We start from the raw sequence: 24601 nt of genomic DNA, 5'->3' as shown, positions 1-24601 counted from the left end.
ATTAAAGAGTCCTGCATCCTTGTGTGAGAGGGTCCCGGTGGGACTTCCTTAGCTGAGGCTGGGTGAGCAGGCGGGTTAGCCCTGCTTCCTTCCCTGTGCCTCACAGGGTTGGGAATTAGCCAACCTGGTGAGAATTTCTGTGTGACAGAACCGGGTGTACACTGGAGCCTGGCTTAGGAGTGGCAGGACCTACACTGTGCTCGTTCAGTGACGGCTCTCACATATTCCCCAGTGAGTTCCTCTCAGGTACTATAGATGTCGAGGGGAAGGGAGTGCATCTCGGGACAAAAATAACTCTTCTACTTTTGTAGGATGTAGGGAACAAGAGAGCCTGCCCTTGTGAAGTCTAGTGAAGAGCAGAAGAGCACTCCTGCTGGATCAGACTATCTAGTCCATTGAGACATCACACAGTAGCCATCCAGTCGCCCTGGTTAATGCAAAGATGTGTTCCAGTCATATCGCGGATCATGAGAACCCTTTGAAGTTATTATGTGTTGAGATATCCTCCCGCACAACTCTGATCAGCATGTTTGCACTCTTGTACTTTTCAGCAGCATCAAGCAATAGTTCAGGGAACTAAAGACCCAGCATCCCTGCCCTCCCCCCGATTGCGTTCAGGCTTTGAAGACAAGGCATAGTAGCCATCTTGGCATGGGGTGCCCCGATGCACTTCCTTGTGTGGGAGGGTCAACTTGGGGTAGGCAAGCAACGTATTTGTTGCTGGGGGGTTCTGTTGCCAGGACCCTGTCAGTGACCGGTGTCAGGAGCCTGGCTCTCCCACCTTAGTCTCAGCTAATGAATGAAACCACTTTGTTTGCCTTGTGCAGGCAATTTCAGAGGACCTGTCTGTCACCTGCACATCGTCACCAGGAACGACAGTCTTCCTGACTTGCAAGTGAGGAGCTTTGCCTCAAGCTTGTTCATCGTGGTTTAAACTCATTTTATCCTCTTTTCCCTCCTGAAGAGTGCCCAGGGCAGTTCAAAGTAATTACAGAATTAAACACAGAGTATGTGCACTAAATGTCCTTGTTTGATCTGTAGGTTAGATGTGACGCAAACCACCTTGTTTGCCAAACAGACAGTAACGGTTGTGTTCAGCTGAGGGAATCACACACCTCAGTTTTACAGGGTTGAGGCTGACTGGCCCAGGAGTGGCATCCCACAATATTTTCAGCACAGGAACAGTGTGTGGACTGAGTTCATGATCTACTTGATTCTTGCCCACAGAAGAGCCCTGCATGGCATATCCTGGCTCTGAGACCTCTATCTGCATTGGCTCAGCTTTTCCCCCAGCCTGGTAAGGGACTTCTGAGCATGTAAGAGGTTCAGTGATATATTGCTCTGTTCTTCCTTAGAACTTACCAGCCTGTAGCCCAATACCTCCATGGCGTCCTTGCATGCCTCCTGCAGCTTTGCCACTTTGGGGTAAGGAAGGGTCTTCCTCCAGGCCTGGGACACATTCACTGCATCCCGGGACCCAACGTCAAAGGCCTGTGTACCAAGACCCTCCCCGTGGGTGATGTTGTGCACCCAGGTCTTGAGGCGGCGAGTGAAGCGGAGCCCGGCAAATCTGTACAGTTGGACAACCGTGGCCAGAGGATCCCGGACGATATCTTCGTAACGCACTAACAGGTAGCGGCCCTCGAGGAGGCCGGAAAGGGCACAGCTGCCCTGAGTGTAGATCTCGATGTGGCTTTTGCAGATTTCGCGCATCACAGCGTAAGGCTTCGTTTCCGGCAGCTGACTGTGGTGCCCCACCACAATGGCGCTGTCCTGGGCCAGCTCGCCTGCTGTGTGCTCCCGGGAGCGGAAGACAGCCCTGGGGTCCCGGACCAAGTGGATGACCTTCAGGTTCAAGGAGGGGTCAGCAAAGAGAGGGTAGAGTGCCCGAAGGTTAAAGAGCCGGACCTCCTTCAGGACCACGTGGCTGTATGTCTTGCAAGCCACGGCGACCTTGAGGAAAGGGTACTTGCCACAGAGGGTCTTGCAGGCGCGTTTGGAGATGATGTCACTGCGCTGGAAAAGGTCACAGGCCGGAGGGGAGCACAGGGCCCGGCTGGCCTCCCACTGGAAGAGCCCTGTCTGGTTCCTCTGCTCAGACATGTAAGCATCGAACACTGACATGTCGCACTTGAAGACGGACCGGATGAGGTCCCGAACCGCCATCTGTAGCACCTTGGCATTACTCTGGTGCATAGCTGCCCACACGTGCCAGGCCGGCTCCATCAAGTAGAAGACGTCTGGATGCTGGCTGAAGAGCTGGCCCACAAAGGAGGACCCAGACCTCCAGGAGGAGACGAGGAGGACATGCGTCTGGGCTGGCGGCTCCTTCTGGGCGCTGTTCCAGGTGTGGAGCTGAAAGAAGTAGATGAGAGCAGCTGCTTGCAGTGCCAGGATCACAGGGATTTTCAGCCGATGTAGCTTCAGCATGGCAGCCTGGGAGGGGAAGAGGAAGAGAACAGAGCCATAGAGTTGGAAGGGCCCATGCAGGCGGTCTAGTCCAATCACCTGCTCAATGCAGGATTGGTCTGCTACAGCACCTCTGACAAGTGTTTGTCGAGCTGCTGCTAAAAGATTGACTACTCTCCAGGTAGTCAACTCTTACTGTAATTTTCCCCCTGATATCAAAGCTGTGCCTTTCTGCCCGCAATTTATTGTGAATTCTATCCTTCATTGCCAACAGGAACAGCTCCCTGCCCTCCTCTCAGTGACAACTCTTCAAATACTTAAAGGATGTGATCCTGTCCCCACTTCGCTTCAGACTAGACACTTCCAAGTCCCTCAGCCTTTCCCCACAGAGCTTGGTCTGCAGGCCCCTGAGCATCCCCGTGGCTCTCCTCTGCACCTGCTCCATTCTGTCCACATCCTTTTCAAAGCGAGGCCTCCAGAACTGTACACACGACTCCACGTACAGCCTGCCCAATGCAGTGTTCAATGGATCTATGACACATTATGCCTCTGCGGATACACCCCAAGATCTGGTTAGCCGTTTTTGTCGCTGCATCACACTGGCTGCTCATCTTTAACTATCCACCCTTACCCCCAAAATCTCATGCGCCGTACTGCTTCTCAGCAGTGTGACCCCCAACTAGTATCCATGTTCCTCATTTTTGTTACGCACATGTAGAACACTTCATTGGATTGCATCCTGTTCACATCTTACCATGTGTCGAGATCACATTGAATTCTATATCTTCTGGAGTGTTCTTTCCAATTTGGTATCAGTTGCAAATTTAGTTAGCAAATTAAATTTGACACCCTCATGCAGATCATTGATAACATATTGAAAAGTACCAGACCCAGAAATGAGCCCCCCATTCACATAAAATGCTACTGACAACTTCCCCTTTCGGTGGGGTTCTCCAACCAGTCCCCCACGCCTTCTTGCGAGGAGGCAGAATTTACACCGGGGTGATGTGCAACGCTGGGAGGGGGGGTTAGAGATATTCTTCCCTCCTACCCCCCATCTTCCTTCCTGCCCTCATCATGTGTTTCCTTGGTCTAAAAGGGGAGGTGTTTCTTTAAAGCTTTCTTCAACTGCTGGAAAGGGAGTGCCGGCCGGGGGTGGGATGGAGGCTTCTTTCATTCAGTGGAGAGAACAAAGAGTGGTGGGATCTAAAGGTCGATGAAAAGTGGGTCTACAGGGGAGATAAAGTGGGCAGGGAGGCTCCTCTGGACTGAGGGGGGGAGTTCACATGTGGACCTGCTGGGGGTGGGGAGAGTTGCAAGCAGAGTCTGTGAACTGCTGCCAGAAATCTTTCTGCTTCCCGGGGAAGGAGGCAGCCTGATCCACCATGTAGACTTCAATGGGTTTTGCAGCCTGCTTCCAAGCAGTGTTATCCTGCATCCAGCTGAGGGGGTGGGGGTGGGGGCTCTGGTGTCTGCCTGCGTGCCTCTCCCCTGAGCTTGGGGGCTGCTGGCTGGAGGCTGGGCTCACAGGTGGGGTGCAGCATAACGGTGAGTTGGATGCACAGGTGAGGAGGGCTTCTGCCACGAACCGTAGCAGCTTGGCAGGGGTGTGGTCTGCCTCTGAGTTCAGTGAAGAAGCGGCTGGCTAGTGGCCGGCAGAGGCAGGCAGCCCGGATGGCAGCTGAGGCTGGTGAGCGAGGACACTCGCCCAGGAGGAGGGGGCAGCACGGCAGGCAGCCAAATGCAGCTCTTTGCTCCGGGGGGGGGGGGGGGGGGCAGCCAAATGCATACCCATGTGATACATGTAACTGGTGCCTAGGGTGACAGCCCTCTGTGTCCCACCCCATAAATGCACCATTGCTTCCCTGACTTTGATAGTTCATCGCGTGCAGATAGGTTGTCATAACTGTGTCCGTAGTCTCAGAATCCAAATTCCTTCTGCCGGCACAGCCAGCAGTTCACCCCCAGCATCTTCTGACCCCCTTGCATTCCCCGTCCTCCGGGGGACCCCCCCACCCATGCCCCCAGTCCCCTCAGCTTCCTCTTGAGACATTCCTAGCAGCCTTAATGAGCTCCCAAAGGCACCTGGTGGGCCACTGTGAGTAGCAGAGAGCTGGACTAGAGGGATTCTGGACTGATCCAGCTGGCTTGTTCTTGTGTTCTTAATGCTTGCGAACGCATCCACAGTTGTGTCGTTGGTTCCCACGTGGACCATCACAAATAGACAACGATCTGTAGAGTTGACCAGTTCTGGGATCTGGTTTACCACATCTTTGGTTTTCTTCCCTGGCAAGCAACACGCCTCTGAGGCCAAGGAGTCAGGCCCGGACTGATGACTCAGCAGGAGACCCAGATGACTGGCCCTTTCCTTTTCCTTCCAGTGCCATTTCTTTTTATCCCGCTGTCCTCCTCCCCACTCTGTCTTTCTTGCATTTGAGATTCTTCTGCTGTCAGGGCTTCCATCTCTGCTGCTACCACAAGCCCTGGAATTGATTCCTGAGTTCTAGCAGCACAGAGTGCCATCTTGCTCAACAACTTCTGTGTTTGAGAGCGCTCAGCTGCTGCTGCTGCTGCTCCTCATTCGCAGGTGCTTCTGGCTCTGCCAGCTCTCCCGCCCCCCCATTCTGGTGCCTGATGGGAGCCAACAGCAGAGTCGGGGGTGGGGGTGGAAGAAGGCACTGCCTGCCAGACTTGGGGAGCAGCTAATGGCGAGAGCTTTTCGTTTGCTCCTCTCATGTGCCACAAGGAAGGGCAAAGTCCATTGCCCGTGCCCCTCCTTCTCTGGGTCTCTCCTCTGGGAGTCCCCGAGGCTCTTGCCTTTAAAGCTTATTGCTCTGTTCCCCCTAAAGCTCCCATCCAGCCACCACAGACTTTCTCTGCAAAAGAAGAACTCAACCATGAACCTCTGTTGCAGTCATTCGTATCTTTCCATTCAAGGCTGGTGAAGAGTTCTGTGTAATTCTAAAAAAGTGCTCCCTCTTCTGCTACGAGATACAGATCTGGCAGAATGCCCCAGTGTCCCCCAAGATGTTTGCATTTCTAAGCCTCTTTTTCCAGGTGGGGCCGCTTTGCTAGTGCCAAACGTCTGGTCATGCAGTAGCCTATCAGCTGCATTTGTCGGAGAACTGTCTCCTTCTAACTGGCCCTGTCTTTAAGATGAGATCATTCAAGGGAGGATTTATTCCTCTTGTTGATTCTCCTGTGCCACACCTCACAGCAAGAAACCGGCTTCATCCCTTCTGACATTGCAAGCGATGCGGAAGCCTCAGGACGGCCTGCAGTGGGCCCCGGAGGAGCCAGCCTGAGCACGCAGCTTCCCTTCAACTGCAACGCAACAGAACCCTTGGGAGTGCCATGATGGAAAGGAGGCCATCTTGGCAGAGGTGCTAGATCTTGCCAAGTGCCAAATGTAAGTTCACTGGATGACTGGGATGAAATTCAGCGCATGGAGCTCCTTGGGCAGTAAGTCAGACCAATAGTAAACTTCTTGGAAGACAGGAAAGCCTCTTCACTGAGGCCTTGCTCTCAGTTCCAAAAGTGCAAATGAAAAGGGAGGCCAGGAAGCTCGCAGCCTTTATATTGCAGCAGCAATATAAAAGTGTCCCCCAAGCCAAAACTCCTGGACACGTGGACAGAAGGCCGCTCAACACATGCACAGTCCATCCCAAGAAATGCCAGCAAGAAACTGGGGCTCTCCCTCACAGGGAGCGCCCTAGTGCCTAGAACACCCTGCAGTGTTGTTCAGCTGGTCAAGGCATGGCCCTGGTGCCTCCCCGTTGGGATAGGGTGAGTGGCTGTGCAGAGTGTTTTTACTCCCACTCAGGCTACCTCGCCTGACCTAGCCGAGGGCTCAGGTGACCCTCTGCTGCCATCCACTGGGCTTCCAGGAGCCGTGGCCACGTCTTTCTGCCTCTCTGGATGGCTGGGCAGCTTTTGGTAATTTTCTGCTATAAGGAGCAACAGATGAAAAGCTTGAGTGAACATGGGAACAAGTAGGCAGCGGGTGATGTCATACAAGCGTATATTCAAAAAAACGTTCGAAATTTTATTATAAAGGGAAATCAGAAATGTAGGTGGCCCAAAAAACAGCCTAGGTTTCCCAGGCTGCCTCCCAGAAGCCGATACTGGCCCTCCAGGCAGGGCTCAAAACCTGGTTCCTGTTGCCCCAAATGCTGTCCGATTCGGAGGTCCTCTCCATTCATTGTAAGTCGCAACCACGCCAACCTCTTTCAATTAGGAGAGCAGGACCTGGCCTGGGGGGAGCTGCCAGGTCAAGGGTCACGGGCCGCTGCTGTGTCAGTTGGTGCCCCCCACCCCTGGGCAAAAAAATGAAGACGTCACTTTCACAGTCCAGGTGAGGCAACTTTTATATGGGTACATTTAGGAGGATTGCATGCAACACACTGGCCTTTGGCATTCCTTCTGGGGGCCCACTGCGCACACTGGGCACCAGCCAAGTCCTTTCTGTCATGTTTGGTTCCAGGTAATGAGGTCACTGTTGTGAGGGACAGAGAAATCTAGGACTTTATGTGCCAGCACAAGCCGAATTGGAGAGTGTGATGTAATGGTTAGAATGCTGGAAACAAGGGTTCCAGTTCCCAGGTAGCCATGAAGTTCACCTGGGACCCCTCCCTCACTGGGAGCTGCATCTGCGACCACGCACAGCCTGCTCTTAGAAACTGCCCTTCTCCTTCTGAGGGGGCAGAAAAGAAACCCTGTTTCAGCCCACACTAAATAATGCTCCCTCCCCTCCAGGAAACCCAGCACAAGTAATGCCAAAGCAAAGATCACAAGCTGTGCCATGCCTTCCCAGCCCCCAACACAGAACAGACGGCAAGCTCTAGCACGGCTATCCACTTCCTCTGTGGGGTGGGCAGTTTCTGCCCGGTAATGTGATTCACTGTCTCCTTCCAGCAGCAAATTCAGGTGCAGGTATGACAGTCTCTCTCTCTCACACACACACACACACCCCAGCCTTACCTGCTGTGTTCAGCTCTACCCCCTTGGACTGCCTGCCTCGGCCCACAAGAGCCTGTCCTGCTGGGAGCTGGGATGGGAGTGGCAGATGGGAGTGCTGAGGCTACTGCCAGGAGGAAAGGCAGCCTTCCCTGAGCTCCAGCCAGGGCCCCGTGGGAGGCGGGGAGGGACGGGTGAGCTGGACAAGACTCCCCCTTGAGGAAGAGCCAGTCAGTGGCCTTGAGGAAGAATGGCCGTGAGCCAAGCAGCACCAGCAAGACCCTGAAGCCCACGCTGGCCAGTCCGCCAGTCCAGAGGAACACAGTGGCGAGGTGCTCAGGGTTGGGTGGACGGAGGGATGCCAGAAGCACAGCCAAGAGCGGGTGCTGCTCAGGAGGCCCAGAAAGTCGAGTGGGTGGGCAGAGTTCCCGCCTGCTTCGCTCGTGGGGCTCTTTCTCCTCAAGTTGCTGCCAGATGATTTGTAAATGCTCATTGTGGCTCTGAGCTGGTGCAGAAACACACACCACTGAACGGGTCTGGTTGGCATGGTCCTTCTTGCTCCTTGGGGATGGCAGCACCTTGGAGTGGGGACAGCTGTGCCCTGAGAAAGGAGGCAGGTCCACAGTCTAAGCTTCTCTTTCCCCATTCCACCCAGCTGCACCACCATTGGCCTATGGAAGAAGAGAAGAAGAGTTTGGATTTATATCCCCCCCTTTCTCTCCTGTAGAAGACTCAAAGGGGCTTACAATCTCCTTGCCCCTCCCCCCTCACAACAAACACCTGTGAGGTGGGTGGGGCTGAGAGAGCTCCGAGAAGCTGTGACTAGCCCAAGGTCACCCAGCTGGCCTGTGTGGGTGTGCGCAGGTTAATCTGAATTCCCCAGATAAGCCTCTGCAACTCAAGTGGCAGAGATGGGAATCAAACCCCGTTCCTCCAAATCAGAGTGCACCTGCTCTTAGCCACTACGCCACTGCTGCTCTGGAGCATGTCTGTGGCACCGTGGGAGACCTCCTGGGTAGCAGCTGGTGATTTGGAAGACGGGGGCGGGGGCTAGTATCCCCCAGGGTCCTAACTGGCAGCCCCTGAGGCTGAGAGCACCACCCAGCGAGGCACCTGCAGACAGCAAGTCTGGGCATAATTTTGTCCTGGGAGCATCTAGCTGTCCATCTGTCTTTCTGTCTGTCCTGCCCACTTGGGAAACATCCGTCTCTCTCAAACACCATCCTCCTGCTGTGAGCCTGGAGAGCAGCCAGACCCCACCCAGGAGGATCGAGTGCCAGCACAGCATGGCTCCTGCAAGGCTGGACTCCTGGGCTGCCTTTCTCCGAGTGGAGGGGGAGGGCAGGGGGAGGCCAGAGTGTTTGAGCGGGGGGGGGGGGGGGGCTTGCAAGAATTAGTGGAGGGCATCTCATTTTCCCCTTTCCCACTATTTCTCTTTCCCTTCCTTTGCAGTCGCGATAGCCTCTCTCTCCTTCCTGCTTTCTTCTCTCCTTCCCAACCACCAGTAAACCTACCTTTCCCTGGGCCGTATCCCTTTCCAAACTATTTTCTCTTTCCTGGCAATCTCCAAATGACCAGCTTTCTGTGTGTCTTTCTCTCCTTCTCACCCACCAAGCAACCTAACTTTTACCTGTTTCCTCTTTGGCTACGTTGATCTTCATTTATCCATTCTATTTCTCCACAATGGGGTGTCAAAATGTTTTTGCATTAGTCTCCTTTCCTCTGTTTTATCGTGTGGGGAAGGTTAGCCAGGTCATGTGGCTGGTCCAGAGGGATCCCGTGAACTTCCGTGGATCAGTGGTGATATGCTCCTGGGATTTCCAGATCCCATTCTGAACCTCCGGCTTTCATAAGGTGGACGCTGCTGCAAAGTAGAAAGCAGCCAGGACTGAGGGAGTCGGGTGAATCACTTCGTGGCTGCTGCCAGGCCTGGCCCTGGTCTCCCTCAAAAGCCCAAACAGCCTTGGAGAAGGACCCTCCTTCCTTCCGCCTTTCCCTGAAAGTAGCGTAGTGGCGCCTAGCCATGGCCACTTGGGGCATTCATTTCTTAAAGTCATTTCTGGTGCTGCTTCTACAGTTTTGGAGCATTTCAAGCCTCCAGCCCAGCCCAATGTTGAGAAACAAGATTTCAAGTATATCTGCAGCAAACCTGAACCTTTTTTCAGGCTTGTAGAGGGCCACTACCCACTTACCTCACTAAACTGCAACGCCGCTGCGACCCCGCAATGAAAAGCCTCCGTGGCTTCTGACCACGGAGACATTTGTTCCCCACACGTTTGCAATTCTTGAAATAACGCGGGCAGCAAAGAGCGGGAGTTCCGTTGCAATGAGGGGAATGGAGCGCTCCGATTGGCCGTCGAACGTGTGCGTCATGAGTTACGAGAAAGTGGCGGCCAGCCGAGGGCGGGTCTCCAGTGTGATTGGCTGGGAAGAGGTTGTTTATGATAGGTTCGCACGAGCGTGAGTGCGAACGTCATCAAAGAGGCGCTAACAGCCCTCTATTAAGACGTCGGCACATGCTGACGTCAGCAGTAAATCGTTGGCTGCGCTTTCTGTGGAGACACGTCATCAGCAGTGTTTGGAAGTGAAAGCAGAAGCCAGCTCGCACGCACGCCTCTTGTACTTCCTCATTCGCTCGGCGCCGACATTTTCCATTTGCTCGGCACGGGCTTTGAACAAGTTGAGACGTGAAGACGTGACTTCGACTGGATGTCGACACGTGTCTACGTCATCACTACGCGCACTTTTAGACGGGGACACCCCCACTTAACAAGATGGCGCTCCCTGTTCCCTGATTGGCCGTGAGCTGCGCGTCACAGCGAATCAGCCGCGCGCAAACAGCCGAGGTTCCCCACAACCCCGCGGCACCCGCGGGTTTTTTTAAAAAGTTGCTCTTTTTAGCGGAGCTAATTTGCCGCGCAGCCAGGAGGCGGGAGAGAGGTAAATCCCTGGCAGCCGCGCAGTGAGCGCCGGAGATGTGGGGAGCGTCCAGGACCCCCGTGGCTTTTAAAGAGGTGACCCCGCGGCTTATGGTGAGTGGATAGTGACCCTCTGCCTTGTCTGTTCAGGGAAAGCTGGTCTTGTCTGTTTCTCAAGTGCATCAGGGGTTTGGTGGCCATCAGCCCCCCCCCCCCCCGCTAAACTCCCTGCCTCTGGTCCCAACTCGACTGTAGCCTCATTCTCAGGTGAAGTCACATGCGACTCATCCAGACCTGAGGTGGCCTTTCCAGACATTCCTCCACCCTGCTGTAGTTCTGCGTGATGAGGGAGGGAGTTCTGGCACAAATCTGACTCCCCTTCCCTCACCCCTGTAATGTTGCCTCCTCCTGAACTGCTTAAGCTGAACCAGAATCCTCCAGGATGTTTAGGAGAGCTGTGGCCAGTACTCATTTTGTACAAGAAGAATTGGTGCGTTGGTCACATTGTTCCAGGAGCTGCTTGGACCGGACTCTTCAAGGAGCCCGAGAGGACGCTGGGCTTCCTTCACTTGCTCTCTGCATATCCAGCCAGCTATGGGGGCATGAGGGTCACATGGCGGCAGCCAACCTGAGCAAGCTGAAATCTTCTCCAGAGCTGGAGCCCAGACAGAATGGGAGCCCCGCAAGATGGGAGCAGAGCCTGGAGCTCTGGCAAAGCCCCTGTTCGGGGTCCTGTCTGACCTGCTACTGCTCAAGCTCTGGCTCAAAGGAGATGACGGTTACACCCTATTGTGGGGCCAAAGTTAGGAGCTGATCCTAGAATCATAGAGTGGGAAGACACCACAAGGGTCATCAAATCCAACCCCCTGCCAGACACAATCAAAGCACCCTTGACAGATGGCCAGCCAGCTTCTGCTTAAAAACCTTCAAAGGAGACTCCACCACACGACGAGGCAGCGAATTCCACTGTTGAACAGCCCCCTGACGGTTAGGTGGAATCTCTTTTCCTGCACCTTGAATCCATTGTTCCATGTCCTAGTTTCTGAGGCAGCAGAAAAGAAGCCTGCTCCCTCACCAAAATGGCATCCCTTCAGATATCCGATCCAGAGAGCTGAGCCTTCCTCCTCAATCCAGGGGGCAGGTAGAATGCCTTGGGCTGCCAGGCATGGCCCTGCTGCTCTTTTTGGTGCAGGATTTGGCTCTGACTTTCTGCCACCTTGGTTCCTGGGGGCCGGGGGCAGAGGGGAAGGTTGAGGCAGAAGGAAAGGACCTTCCGGAGGGGTTCCTGATGCGCCCGTACCCTTGGCTTTTGAGTGGCAGAGAGGGCAGGCCAGGGCAAGGCCTTCCCCTGGAGATCCTGGGCTGCAAGCAGCCTTGGATGTAATGGGGATCCCTCAGGGGCTCCTTTTCACCCAAACAGCCTTCCTTCCTCTGATGCGAAAGACGGGTCCTGACACCCACATCCCCGAAAGGGTGAGCTGAGCTCAGCTCACTTTAATAACGAATGGATGCAGAGTGCAACACCCACAAGCATGCTACTGTCATGATGCTCCCCAGCCGCTCCAGTCGCTGGGGCAACAACTTGGTGTTTTTGTTGGTAATGTTTGTAACATCGTGTCTTTCAAGCATTCTGATGCTTTGACTGTAATGGAGGGAAACCCTGAATGGAGCAAAACCAACGTCCACCCCATTTTGTGCCTGTCCTGCCTGCCCTAGAGAGAGAGAGAGAGAGAGACGGCCAGGTCAGACATCGGCCTGCTCGGGCCCACATGCATGGAGGCGTCTCTGTGCTCACTGTGCTCTCCCCCTCCCCTTCTTCATGCCGGTGCAGTCTCCATTCTCTCTGATCCCAAACAACAGAGGTTTCCTTAAACGGCATCCTCGCCTTGGGCTAATCATAGTGTAACCCTCTCTCCTGCTGAGCTGAAAAGCATCAGTCAGGCAAGGGGGCTGTAGGCAAAGAGCCACCAGGCTCCCAGCAAGATGTGGCTCTCTTGCAAGCATCCCAGTGTCCACTGTCCCCATGAAAGAACCAGATCCCTCTTGCAATATTCATGGAGTCACCAAGCACTTTGCTGCCAGGAAAATCAGCTGAACGTCGCCTCTTCCCCCAGTCCATTTGAACCTGCTTTGCAAAGAGGAGGCAGGTAAGAATTCTGTCCCCTTGAATTGAACTTCACTTCTTGGTCCTTTTGTTACCAGGCAGACACGGGGGGGGGGGGGGGGTCTGCTTTTCCTGCCAACCTAGTAGGGTGGCCTAGCAATACAGTGCCAAGATGGATGCCATACTCTGCATTAGCTCAGTGTCACCCATAAGGACAAAAACACCTGCCTGGACTTGTCCTCGCCAACACAAGCTTTGCAAAATAACTTGCTTAAAGAGATTAGGAAAAGGCAGTCGCTTTCAGCCTACAAAGCAGTTCAGCCCTGACTCGCGTGCCTCCGTGAGACAAAGGAAGCAAGGATTTCACCAAGAGTTCCTGCTCAAAATACTAATCTCATCTTCTAGTTTCTAACTTCTTCCAAGACCATCATCATTTACGTTTGGCATTGTCCCAAAGTTGTAATTAAATCAGCTTCAAGCCAAAAGGCTAACTATGGGCACCCCCAGGATTAGAACATTAAGCCAAGTGCCAGCGTATTAAGTGTCCCTCCTTTGTCCAGAAAGATTAAGCTCTCTTAGCATGTCCAGAGGGTCTGTCTTCCCTATAAAATAGCCATCCACTCTGCAGTCAGTGTTCAATGCATCCATCCCGCTGCAGGCCACCTGCCTCCACCCTGTCTCCTTGAAGCTCAGTGCAGGCATTGAACTCTGCTTTCTGGAGCCATTCGTCAGGATAGGGTAATTATAGCCTTCCCCCACAAAACCCTAATCTATTCCAGATTTGTCCCCAACACTATCAGTACCCTAAAACTGTGTGATTTCTTTGTGTGCTTTAACCATTTGTGTGCTTGTATTTTTATTAATTTGCTTTTCTTAACAAAACTTGTTAAAACTTCTACTCCTGCCTCCTTCCGATTTCGGAGGAGAAAAACTTAACTTATACATAGGTGGAAAAGATCTTGTAAGGTCATCCAGCCTCTCATTAAGCAATTCTCCCCACTCTCAAAAGCGCAGCCACCAGCATTCTGGGTAACGGATTGCCTGTTATGGTCCGGTCTATGAAGGCTGGACTCCGGAATAGGAGAGAGAGAGACACTGGAACTCAGACAAGACAAGACTGGTGAACGTATCATCAACCAAGAGACTAACGTTGGGCCACTGCTGCGTGGCCTCGCTCTCCCCTCTGTGGATGAGGCCCAGCCGTTGGTTCATGAAGTTCCTGTCGTTTGTTCAGCATCAGCCTCCCCACTGGGAAAGGCGTGCACTTGAGACATGGCTGTTCAGAACAAGCAGACGACCCCGTGGAACAAGTCAGAGGGTCCCTGGATCAGGAACACTCCAGGTGAGTGCCGGTTTGTTTCCAGGCACTGGGCAGACTGCCAGTTTGGACCTAGTTTGGATCAGAGTGTCCCGGAAGGGTCTGCTGTCTTGAGAAACCCCCCGGCAGAGGTGCTCTCAAGATGCTCCCACTGTCAGAGATTAAGTGGGTGACGCCTCATCTGTGGGCTTCCCTCCCCATAGCTATCCAGATGGCCTCTGGTGGGATGCCCTGTTGAAGGAAAAGTTCCAATTTTCCTGTGCCTAATTAGTCTCTTCTGTTGCTGTTTCATCGGGTGATATAGCACTGTTGGTATTTTACTGTGCTATGTTTTAAAGTATGTGGGATGCCACCTTGACAGGCGGAAGGCAGCAAGTAAATACTGAAAACAGCTAGAAGGCTAACCATGTTCCTTCAGGCCCCTGAAGGGGCAGTGAAACTGCCCACCCCCCTCCTGATTGGAATTATTTATATGATAACACCCACAGGTCTGAAGGGAGGGGGAGGTCCCTTTCGGTCCAAGAACAGTGATTACCTTCTCAAAAGGGCCATCGCAGAGCTGAGAAATGGTATGGAAATGGACCACCCAAGTGCTCAAGGGCCTGGAGCACTTTCCCTCTGTGACTGCGTGTGTGGGGTGGGGTGATAGTTTAGAGAGAAGATGGCAGAAGCTTACCAAAATACTAAAGGGGAGGAGGCCGCGGACTTGGTCTCCCCTTTACCCTCTGTGTCCTGGCAGTGGGCACTGCAGGGCATCTTCTGGTTGGCCACATTAGGCAAACCTTCTGCCCACTTCAGGTGAGCACTCTGCTGCTGGGCTTCCCGCCCGCCCGCCCTCGCCTCCATGGCTGGTGGGAGACCAGTGGGGGCAGAAGTGGCATCGCCCGACATATCAGCACCCTGGCATTCCTACATAAAACAGAGTGCCAGTCTAAATGGACCTGATTCAGCAGAGGTCTTGGATGTCCACTGTGCCTGGCTGGCACGTGAGGTGGAGGGGCTGCCTTTCCTCCTGCGGGGATTCTTCCCACTCAAATGGAGCGTCCTGGGGCGCTCTCTCAGGCCGGGGCTTCTCTTACTGAGGATAGCAAATGTGTGTGGGGGGCCCTCGTTTGCAAGTTCTCAGGACCTCCCCTGTACTCTCTCCCCCCCCCCCAAGGAAACAGAGTCAAATCTCAGCACAAGGTCTGCCATTTACTCATACAAAAGGAACAATAACTTAGGAACCGCAAACAGGCACAGGAAGGAACAGGCTGCCTCTCAAGCCAGGTATTAGACCTGCTGTGGCACTCATTTGCACGCCAGTGGCCAGGGCCGATCAGGCAGCCGTCACACCCCTGCAGAGAATGCCAAGAAGGCCCCCTGCCACTGCCCTCCGGCATGCCTGGAGCCCTGCCAAGCGGCCCGCCGGGGGGAAGGAGTGTCTCTGAGGGTTTTGCTCCAGCTCTGTGTTGTGTCCAGGGCTCGGTCTGGACGGGGGGCCCCACAGGCCCTCTGAAGCTGCAGCTGGATAAGCTAGGCTGAGTGTGGGGCGGCGGCTGCCCCCTCTGTTGCACGACTCGACTGCAGGTGGAGGGGCGGAGGCGCCCGTGCCTACTTGTCACATTCCGGCTCCTGGCACCCCTCTCCATCCTGATAATGCTGCTCACAAAACTGCCGGATGCGTTGGCAAGCCTCTGCCATCATGTCCTCGGGAACACTGAGCACCACCCGGAAGAAACTGGGATACTCAAAGCACTGCGGGGAGAAGCAGGAGGGAAGAGTTGAGCTTCTGCTCGTGCAGGCCCAAGAACCAGAGCAGCAGACTGTGGGACCACAGCACAGTGTGGCCACGTGGCTGCTGGAGTTCCTGTCACATTTGTTGCTGATGGGCAGGCAGCTGCACCCCAGCCTTCTGGGAGGGGGGGGGGCAATTCCAGCCTTGTTCTAAAATGTCTTTGTAGTTCCTTTCAGTGTGACAGGGCTGGCCGGCCGGCTCACTGTGCCTGCTGGTGCCCAGCAAAGGTCTGGAACAGGGAAGCTGACTGAAAAAAAGACTGGGATGGGGTCTGCGGTGGAAGCTGCAAGGGCGGTGCTTGCCCCCCTCCCATTCTCCTCAGGTGGCAGCAAAATGGGCTGAAGGGCCCTGTGGGTTAGAGAGCTGAAGCAGGACTCAGACAGGAGGCAGCGAGCTGCACTGTTTGCCCTCCTGGGCTCTCGGAAAGCAACTCACCGCAGCAGGCAGGCAGAAGACGGATTGTTCAGCAATCAGGCGCTCGGTGAACTCCACGTCATTCTCAAACTCAGGGAAATGCTCCATCTGAATCCCCACCTGCAGCAGCACAGAGGACAGGTTGAGCTCGGCACTACACAAGCCAGGAACAGTTGCGAAAAATGTCCTACATCCACAAAGGCACCCCCAACGTGTGATCTCAAATCACCAGCTCTACCAAACACTCAAAACAAATCAAATATCCATTTAAGTGAAACTCAATCCTTTACTCAAAAGTAATCTTATTGTCTCTTAACAGTACAGTCTCTCACACCATGCACTTTTAACATCAAAACACTTAACATTTACAACAATGCTGTTACTCTATCATAATATTTCTAATAATGGTACTAATGTGGTACTAATGGAGCCTCTAACATGTGATTTCTGATGCATGATAAGTGCTCCAGAATTCTAACTTTAATGGATGTAGATGTTTAAATGTGGTTCCTGTTCTATCTGTAAGTTTACTGTGAAAAGGAAAGGTTTTGAATATTAAAAAAGCATATAAAGAGACATTATACATTTCTCTAGCTGTAACTCAGCAGATGTTGTATACGTGATGAAATGTGAACGTAACCCATTATATATTGGGAAAGTGTCTAGAGTTAGAATTGTTACAATTGTGGTCACTGTTAAGTGTTCTGATGCACAAAGTGCTTTGATTGAGAGTCTCTGTTAAGATATAATAAGATTACTTTTGAGTAAAGGATTGAGTCTCACTCAAATGGTGACTTGTGATTGGCTTAGGGAGCTCCCACCATCTGCAGGAGGGAAGGGCTTGTTCTACAGGCATCCCATGGGCAAGGAATGAACCCACAGGGACTCCTTAGGTGTGGAAGGTACAAGGGGTGAGTGGGGAAGCCTGCGAGCAGGGGGAGGGCCCCACCAAGATCTGGTCCTCCACTCACCATGAGATACATGGCCCCCGAGGGCTGGACGGGGTTCAGGCCACACACAGCAGACAGCGCAGTATAACAGAGGTCAGCATTGGACTGAAAAGAGAAGATAAAGCAGAACGGCTCAGATTGGACGCCCAGCCACTCCCCTGAGGAAACTCCAACCTGGTGGAAGCAGGGCAAGGAAAGGGTGCCGGCATTCATTGACCACGAGTCACCCCACTCATCAGTGGATGGGGGAACCCAAGCCTGGCCACCTGCCATTGCAATGAACTACTGAACTACTTGGGCCTTCTGCCCTAGCCTGCCGAAGCACCAGTGGCGGAATCGCTGTGTAGACTTTGTTGACTTTCCACATCACATGTCTATTGATGGCTCCTGTCATGAACCACAGCCCAAACAGACACTCTCCGTGCTTATTCATGAGCAGAACTGCCACGGAAGAGCATGGTGCCCTGCAGGCAGCCACGGGCATTCTTCGGCCAGCCCCACAACACTGTAACTAGGGCCTGAATTTCTCACTTTCTCACCTCTCTTCCAGCCTGCAGAGACCAAGCAATGCAAGCAAGAAGCACTTTGTGGACAGAGACCACTCCTGGGCCTTGAAAAGTGACGGGACGTACCTTGAGGAAGCTGAGGGTGTTGTGGTAGAATTCAGAGGATGTCCGGCGGAGGATGCCTCCGAGGGCTCCCTGCACAACAGTGCACGGTCCCAGGATCCTTTGGCTCAGCCTGAGCAGCCCATCTCGGATCTGAACCAGACACAGGTGACTGGTCAGTGGGGAGGGAGCAAAGGGCAGGTGAGAGTAGCCCATCCCTTGCCCTCCAAGGGTCCCAGGAAGAGCCTTTGTCCCCAGTACCCAGAAGACGGACAGGAAACACTTTCCTACCTGCTGGCAGGGAGCTAAAAGAGGACCTCAGCATGGCTGCTGGTTTGGGGAGGCCTACTTTGGGAACAGCCTCAAGAGCTTCAAGGACCACACTCAGGTGCAAGGCTCCCATCCACATGACAGGGCTTCTTGGCCTGGGCCCAAAGCAGCCTGCCTGTTGCTTCCCCCACCGCACCCCCGCTGGTGCATTTCCCACACACTCACCTCTTTCCCAAAGATATCTCTGCGATCATGAATGAGGATCCAGCCCATCCTCCAGCCTGGCACCAGCCACCGCTTGGCCAGGCCTCCGCAGGAGAGGACAGGCACCTGGGGGCTGACTGTGGCCAGGGCCTCATACTTGCAGTCCTCAAACACCTGGAAACAGAGACCGAGGGAGCTCACTCAGTACCAGGGGAAAGGTGGGACTCGGTGCAATTCTTCAGGGCCTGCCAGACAGAGGAAGCGACGTCTTGCCACCCCTCCGACCCACCCCTCTTCCCCTCCTATTTCCCTCTATATGATAATAGGAACATCTTGTATTTAGCTTATGAGAATTTTAGCTGCCATCTAGATGTGTTTTATGGTTAGAGCACATTTTTGGTTTTATCATGTTTAATTTATTGTATTTATTGGATGCCGGAAGCCACCCTGAGCCTGCAAGGGGAAGGGCAGCCTACAAATGAAATGAAATAAATAAAATAACCAGCTTTCTCCGAACTGTAAAGCAGAAAGTGTGACAAACAAGTTCCCTTCCAAGGCCAAACCCTGCATCTGAAAGGCTCTGCAGCAGCCGGCGTTCGGCGTGCTCCTCAAGGCCAGGCTAGGGTGACGCCAGCCACCTCACACTCACGCCCCAGGAGACGGCCCTCCCCCAGCCACCATAGAACACATCGGAAGACCTCGCGGCCTCCGGCGAGTGTCACTCACCATCTCTGCATAGATCTCATCGGCCAAGATGGGGATGCACTGCCTGGAGGCCACTGGGCAAGACAGACAAAGCAGGAACCCGTTCAGTGGCCTGAGCCAGGAGGAGGAGACCACCTTCAGCCCCCCCCCCCGCCCCCCGAGTTCCCCTCACAGCTGCCCCTCAGCCTCAGGACCACAAACACCTGAGCGAAGGGCACGAGGAGGCACTCTCCCTCATGCCCTCTCTGGGGCAGCTCCTGGGGAATGCGCAGAACTGTCCTGTGGCCCCCCAGGAGAAGTGGGGCTGTCCAAAACCCCCGCGGCAGAGCAAGATCGAAGAGGTCTCCACTCGCAGAGCCATGGCTGGGGGCGCAGCGTCTCTGTCTTGCTTCTCAAAGCTGAGCCAGGCAGCGACCCACCCACCCACCCGACCAGCCTGTGGGGCCCACCTGCCACAATCTTCTGGAGGTGGCTTTTGCTGAAGATGGAGCCGCAAGGGTTGGAGGGGTTGTTCACAATCAGGCACGCCGTCTTGTCATCCACCAATGACTCCATCTGCTTGAGGTCGGCTTCCCAGGACTTCTCTGGCTGGCATGAGGAAGAAGAAGGTCAGGGGAGGGTCAGGAGGGCGCTCTGCTTGGGCCTGCCACAGGAAACTGCCTGAATCGACTGAATTTGAGACTGGGCATCGCCCTGGGGCTCAAGAGAGGTCCTGGTGAGCGGAACACACTTTCCCAGGCTTTGCAAACCAGCCCCTGGGTAGTGCCTGCATGGCCTCTGCCACTCCCCCGTCTGTCTGTCTGTCCTTCTAACTATCTCCTGGAGAAGAGGGGAAAGAGCCTGCCTGTGGGGGGGGGGCAGCAGGGGAGGGGGGATGCTTTCTGAACCTAGCCGTGCCACATCTTACCAAGAGGTTGTAGAACTTCACCTCGATGCCCAGGGACAGAGCCAGGGTTTTGTACAGGGAGAAGCCAGGGCGCGGCACCAGGATGTTCTGCCCGGGGTTGGCCAGCACAGCAAGGGCCAGTTCAATGGCTTGGCTGCAGCCGCTGGTCAGAATGACATCCTGCCAAGAAGAGAGCAGGCAACTGTGAACTCAGTGACGCCAGCAGCAGGCAAGCAAGCAAGCAGGCAGGCATCTGCTGCGCTGTCACATTTGGAGTGGGGGGGGGGGGCAGACTGCAAAGGCTGGCAACAGCAAAGGCTGCCCGAAGCCCCCTGCTGAGCTTTGGTGCCCTGGAAAAGAATAGGAGCAGGCAGGCAGATTTGTCTGTGGGAGGGTTCCTCACAGACACACAGCAACGACAACAGGCTCTGTTACCTGAGCTTCTAGAGGAGCTTCTGGGCAGCTGTAATACTTGGCAACCACGTCCCGGCAAGACTGGTAACCTGGGCGGGGGGAGGATGAGAGGAGGGTGAACAGGGTGCATTTGGGCCCTTGCTCAACTCTCCGGAGCTCTGTCCTGGAGGCTGCCAAATTCCAACTAAGATCAGGTGACTCCCTCCCTGCCCTCCTCCACTGGCAGCCCGCAGGCTCTGCCCGGCCTTCCTCTGGGTCTTGTGACTGGTCTGACTCCCTTTTCCTTTGGGCAGAGCTTGAGGTGGGGGGCAGTGATGCTTTGGGCACGTGGCCCTCTTGAGCACACGAGGGCACAATCCTGCCACTGAGACTGGCCCACACTGCTTCTCTCTCTGAAGCCGGGGGCAGAAGCCCACCTGCCCAGCAGGAGGACGCAGGAAGGGGCCCTGTGCTCTGTCAAGAGGCTCACGTACCCACAGAAGGGGCGTAGCCATTGTAGTTTCCTGTGTCGAGGGCATCCTTCATCGCCTGCACAACCTCCTCATCTGTAGGGAGGTTTCCAAACACCGTCGGGTCCCCTGTGGAGAAACGAGGAAGGGGAAGGGAGGTCTCAGCGGTGGTGGGAGAGCCGCTCAGCCCCTACTGCGCACCCTGGCCTCCACCCAGCTTACCTATGGAGAGGGAGATGAGGGGTTTCTCGGGATTGGGAGCCACTTTCATGCTGTCCACAATGGCACGGATGGGGTTGAAGGTCCTTTTAGACATTTCGGAGGCCCTGACTGCCCAGTGGGGTTTGCGGCCTTTCACTGGGCCTGAGGATGGGCTCTTCCCCTGGAGGCTGAGGTGGACATCCCGGAGGGAGGGGAGGGAGGGCTTCCCCTTCACCTGGATCAGGTACGAGTCCATCTCTGGAAAGGCAAAGCAGATGCACCTGAGCTAGAAGTGCCAACAGAAGGTGGGCAGAGATCCTCCAGCAAGCACCTGCCCACAGCTCCGGAGGCACGGTCCCGTACGAGGATCCATTTACACACAATGAAGTCCTCAGGTGAGGATGACACAAGAACTTTGTATCAGGCATGATGGGTGGTATCTACCCGCCCCTTTTTCTGTTTGCCACCTCAGTGCCCAGGGAGTGGCCACCTGCACCCTCCCCTCCCCCACAGCCTCCATGTCTTCAAATCGCCCCATAACGCTGCGGTTGACTGCCCCATGAAGTCATGTGGTTCTCATACTGGAGCCCACAGGGTGGAAGGAAGGCCACAGGAGTGCTGAGGCCCATCTTCCCCCAGCTGCGGTTCTCTTGCAGCTGCTGTATTTCTGCAGGTGGCTGCAGTCAGATGAGGGGGGGGGCGGGCATGGCAAGAGCACATTTGCAAGCAAGAGGGGAGAATCTGGGCCTTTCTGCACACCAAGCCGATGCTCAGCCGCAGAGGGCCCCCCCACCCGCCGTCCCCCCCACGAGAGCCAAAGCTCCCTTCGGCAGACACAAGGGGGAAGCCAGATCCCTGAGTCCAATGTTCTGAATTTGTGAATGAACTCAAGTTCAGCAGTCACCTGAACTTGCAATCTCCCCTTGAAGCTTGAGTTCATTCACTAATCCAGGGCTGAATACGGATGTAGGTTTCTTACCTCACTACTGATGCTAATTTTCTGCCACACAAACGTTCCCCCTTTGCACTGCCCAAGCTGATTGCAGTGAGCACCTGTACCTTTGCATCCTTTACGGGCGCTCTTTACAACACCCCTCCCACCTTCTGACTGCCATCTCCATCCCTATTCCTACGAACACCATAAGGGTCCTGCTGGATTAACCAAGTCCATCGAGTCCAGCATCCTGTCTCTTGCACACACAGTGGCAAACCAGCTCCTGGGGACCAACAGCAGAGCATCGAGGCTGAGGCCTTTCCCTGACGTTGCCTCCTGGCACTGGGGTTCAAAGGTTGACTGCCCCTGAATGTGGAGGTTCCCTTTAGTCACCACGGCTGCTGCCACTGATAGCCCTGTCCTCTGTGAATCTGTCTAAACCATCTACGCCCTGGGGCCATCATTACATCCCCTGTCAGCAAATTTCACATTTTAATTACTCGGTCTATACAGAAGTACTTCTTTTTGGCTGTCCTGAATCTACGGTGCTTGAGTGCCAGCATTTTGGGAAAGGGAGAAAAAGTTCTGTCTGACGGTTCTCTCTGCCCTGGGCATAATTTATAAACCTCCATCATGTCCTCCTCTAGTGGCCCCTTTTCTAACCAGAAAAGTTCCAGACTCTTCCGCCTTCCCTGATAGGGCCCGAAGGGGCTCCAGCCCCCTCATCATCTTGGTTGCCCTCTGTGGTACTTTTTGATCACTCTGCTCATAGCCCCAAAACCTTGTTGGTCTTTAAGGGGCTACTGCAAGGATCTGCAACCTGCGGCTCTCCAGATGTTCATGAACTACAATTCCCATTAGTCCTTGCCAGGCTGATGGGAATTGTAGTTCATGAACATCTGGAGAGCCACAGGTTGCAGATCCCTGGTACTGGGTTTGAACGTAGGCCTTCCACTGCAGGCCATCATGACTACCCTATGAAACTGAGATAACATATTAAACTGTACTTTGAACCCCTAGAAGAAGAGCCTCAAAGAGATTGAGATAATTCCTTAAAGCAATTTTTAAAAGTATTTTACCTTTAAACATAACATTAACTTGTTCAGAACAGTTCAGAACAAAGGAAAATAATTTGACAAAATAAATACTGTTTTTGAAACCCTTTAATGTACCAGACATTGTCAGGGTTTGGAGTGTCAAAGAATCATATTATTCTGGTTGTTCTTTGGACGCCTGGGACAGTGTGACTCAGGACAGATAACTGGCTTTAATCAGTAGCCTCCATTTTTGGTGTGCATATCAGGAAAACAGCACTGAACAGAGACATGTGTGCAGCCTGCAAGCACTTGGTCGCCAGATGTGCATGTGCGCACGCACACACACACACACACAATGTTTCATCTCTCAACACAGGCAGAGCAAACAGCGTGGGAAGCAGCCGGGGGAAACCTGCAGGGCAAAGTGAATGGAGAAAGCAAAGGGCTCAGAACAAGAGCCGTCTGCAGCCCACGGGGAACCAGAGCTCTCGTGTGGATTTTGTGCCAGAGGGAAGCCATGCGATGCTGCCCTGCAGTAGAGGAGCTCAAGTCCAGAAGTACCTCGAAGGCCAGCAAGATCTGCAAGGTCCAAACTCTCAAGAGTCCGAGCTCCCTTCTCAGAAGCTTCTATCCTGAGAATTTCCTTGTCCTCCAACGTGGTGGTGCTGGACTCAAAATATGTGTTTATTCCTTTTCTGCCTTTTCTCTGCTTTGGGGACCCAGGGCGGCTTACATTGTTCTCCTGCCTTCCCTTTTAGCCTCACAACAACCTTGTAAGGTAGGATAGGATGAGAGCATGTGACTGGCCCTGGGTCACCCAGCCAGCTTCCACAGCACAGTGTGGGTTCAAAGATGAGTCTCTAAACATGTCCCCATCCATCCACTGGCATCTCAGTTCCTCCAGGCTCCAAAGCACCACCTCTGCCTCTAGGGCCAGCCCTGCCCACCGTCATTGGCCGCTCCGGGCCACTGCAGGTATGGCTGCCTTGGAGTCGCAAGTTCCAGCCCCGGCAACATCTCCACTCTGCCACAGGCAGCTGAGTCACAGCCCCTTGTTCTGGGAGCTCAAAGCAGCCTCCCCCACCCCACCCCCACGCCCCAGTGCTGAGGAGGGGCTGCAGCTCAGTAGCAGAGCACCTACCGGCTGGGCTGGGCTGGGGCAACTCTAGTGAGATGGAATCTCAGGCTGAGCAGGAACTGGCCAAGTCTTTGCTCGGCCCCCGACTCTGGAGCACTCCTGCCACTTGGAAGGGACAAGACTGATCCCCTACCCTGGGCAATCCTCTGGAAGAGGCAGCTGCAAATGCTTTCCCCCACCTGGCATTGCCTATACTACAGGTGGGAGACCCAGAAAAAGGCATGCCATGTGCATCTGCCACAAATGAGCCTTGATTATGCATTCCTGCGTGGCTGGGGGTTGAACTTGATGGCCCTTGGGGTCCCTTCCAGCTCTGTGGTTCTGTGAGCAGTGTACCACCCGGAGCTCCTGGACTGACTGTGCATTTGTTCCCCCCTCCCAGGGATCCATCAGATGCTCACACGCCAGGAGTCTGCAAAAGCTGAGATGCGCAACCCCCCCCCCCCCACGTACCTCCTCACTCCATGCATCCCTCACATCTGCCCTTCCCTTCCTTCATCAAGAGCTCAGGGCAACCCGTGTGGTCCCGTTTCACCCATGTTGACTTCTCAGCACACCAAGCGCCTTACCTGATAAAACTCGAACAGTAGATGCTGCCCAGCACAAGGGAGACGGAGGCTCTGGCACGCCTGTTGGCCTGCCCGCTTCTGCAGTCGTCCCTGTGATGCGGAGGAGGTATTCCACACGTGGAACAGCGGAGAGCCCAGATGCTGTCTGGAAGCCTTTTATGCCTGACAGGCAGACAGCAGCTGGCAGCATCCCCCCACCGGGTTCCAGCCAAGAACTGGGTGTTTGCTGGTGGCCTTTAGCCATTGGCTGATGGGGAGGGCTGCGCTCCCAGCCCGAGCCAGGACTGCCTCCAAACATCTGGGGCAAATCCTGCTTGCACATTAACTCTCTCAGAAAAAG

The 24601-nt window shown here is 54.3% G+C and overlaps 2 protein-coding genes across 2 annotated transcripts; both read right to left on the bottom strand.

Moving 5' to 3' along the window:
- Positions 1–1263: 1263 nt before the first annotated feature.
- On the bottom strand, positions 1264–7427 carry CHST4 (carbohydrate sulfotransferase 4). The gene is made up of 2 exons (XM_048515331.1): positions 7390–7427; positions 1264–2436 (listed from the first exon to the last, which is right to left on the bottom strand). The coding sequence occupies exon 2, from the start codon at positions 2428–2430 to the stop codon at positions 1264–1266; it is 1167 nt and encodes a 388-aa protein (XP_048371288.1). The 5' UTR covers positions 2431–2436; positions 7390–7427.
- Positions 7428–14880: 7453 nt separating this feature from the next.
- On the bottom strand, positions 14881–24370 carry TAT (tyrosine aminotransferase). Its single transcript, XM_048515936.1, has 12 exons — positions 24262–24370; positions 20605–20841; positions 20407–20511; positions 19955–20022; positions 19541–19699; positions 19083–19221; positions 18655–18707; positions 17950–18102; positions 17479–17607; positions 16868–16951; positions 15918–16016; positions 14881–15442 (listed from the first exon to the last, which is right to left on the bottom strand). Exons 2-12 carry the CDS (start codon positions 20837–20839, stop codon positions 15299–15301), a joined length of 1368 nt encoding a protein of 455 aa, XP_048371893.1. The 5' UTR covers positions 20840–20841; positions 24262–24370; the 3' UTR covers positions 14881–15298.
- Positions 24371–24601: the final 231 nt, after the last annotated feature.

This window comes from Sphaerodactylus townsendi, linkage group LG14 (assembly GCF_021028975.2).
Source record: "Sphaerodactylus townsendi isolate TG3544 linkage group LG14, MPM_Stown_v2.3, whole genome shotgun sequence".
Lineage (NCBI taxonomy): Eukaryota > Metazoa > Chordata > Lepidosauria > Squamata > Sphaerodactylidae > Sphaerodactylus > Sphaerodactylus townsendi.
Note: the sequence above shows the minus strand (reverse complement) of the source record. Positions and strands in the feature narration are given on the sequence as shown.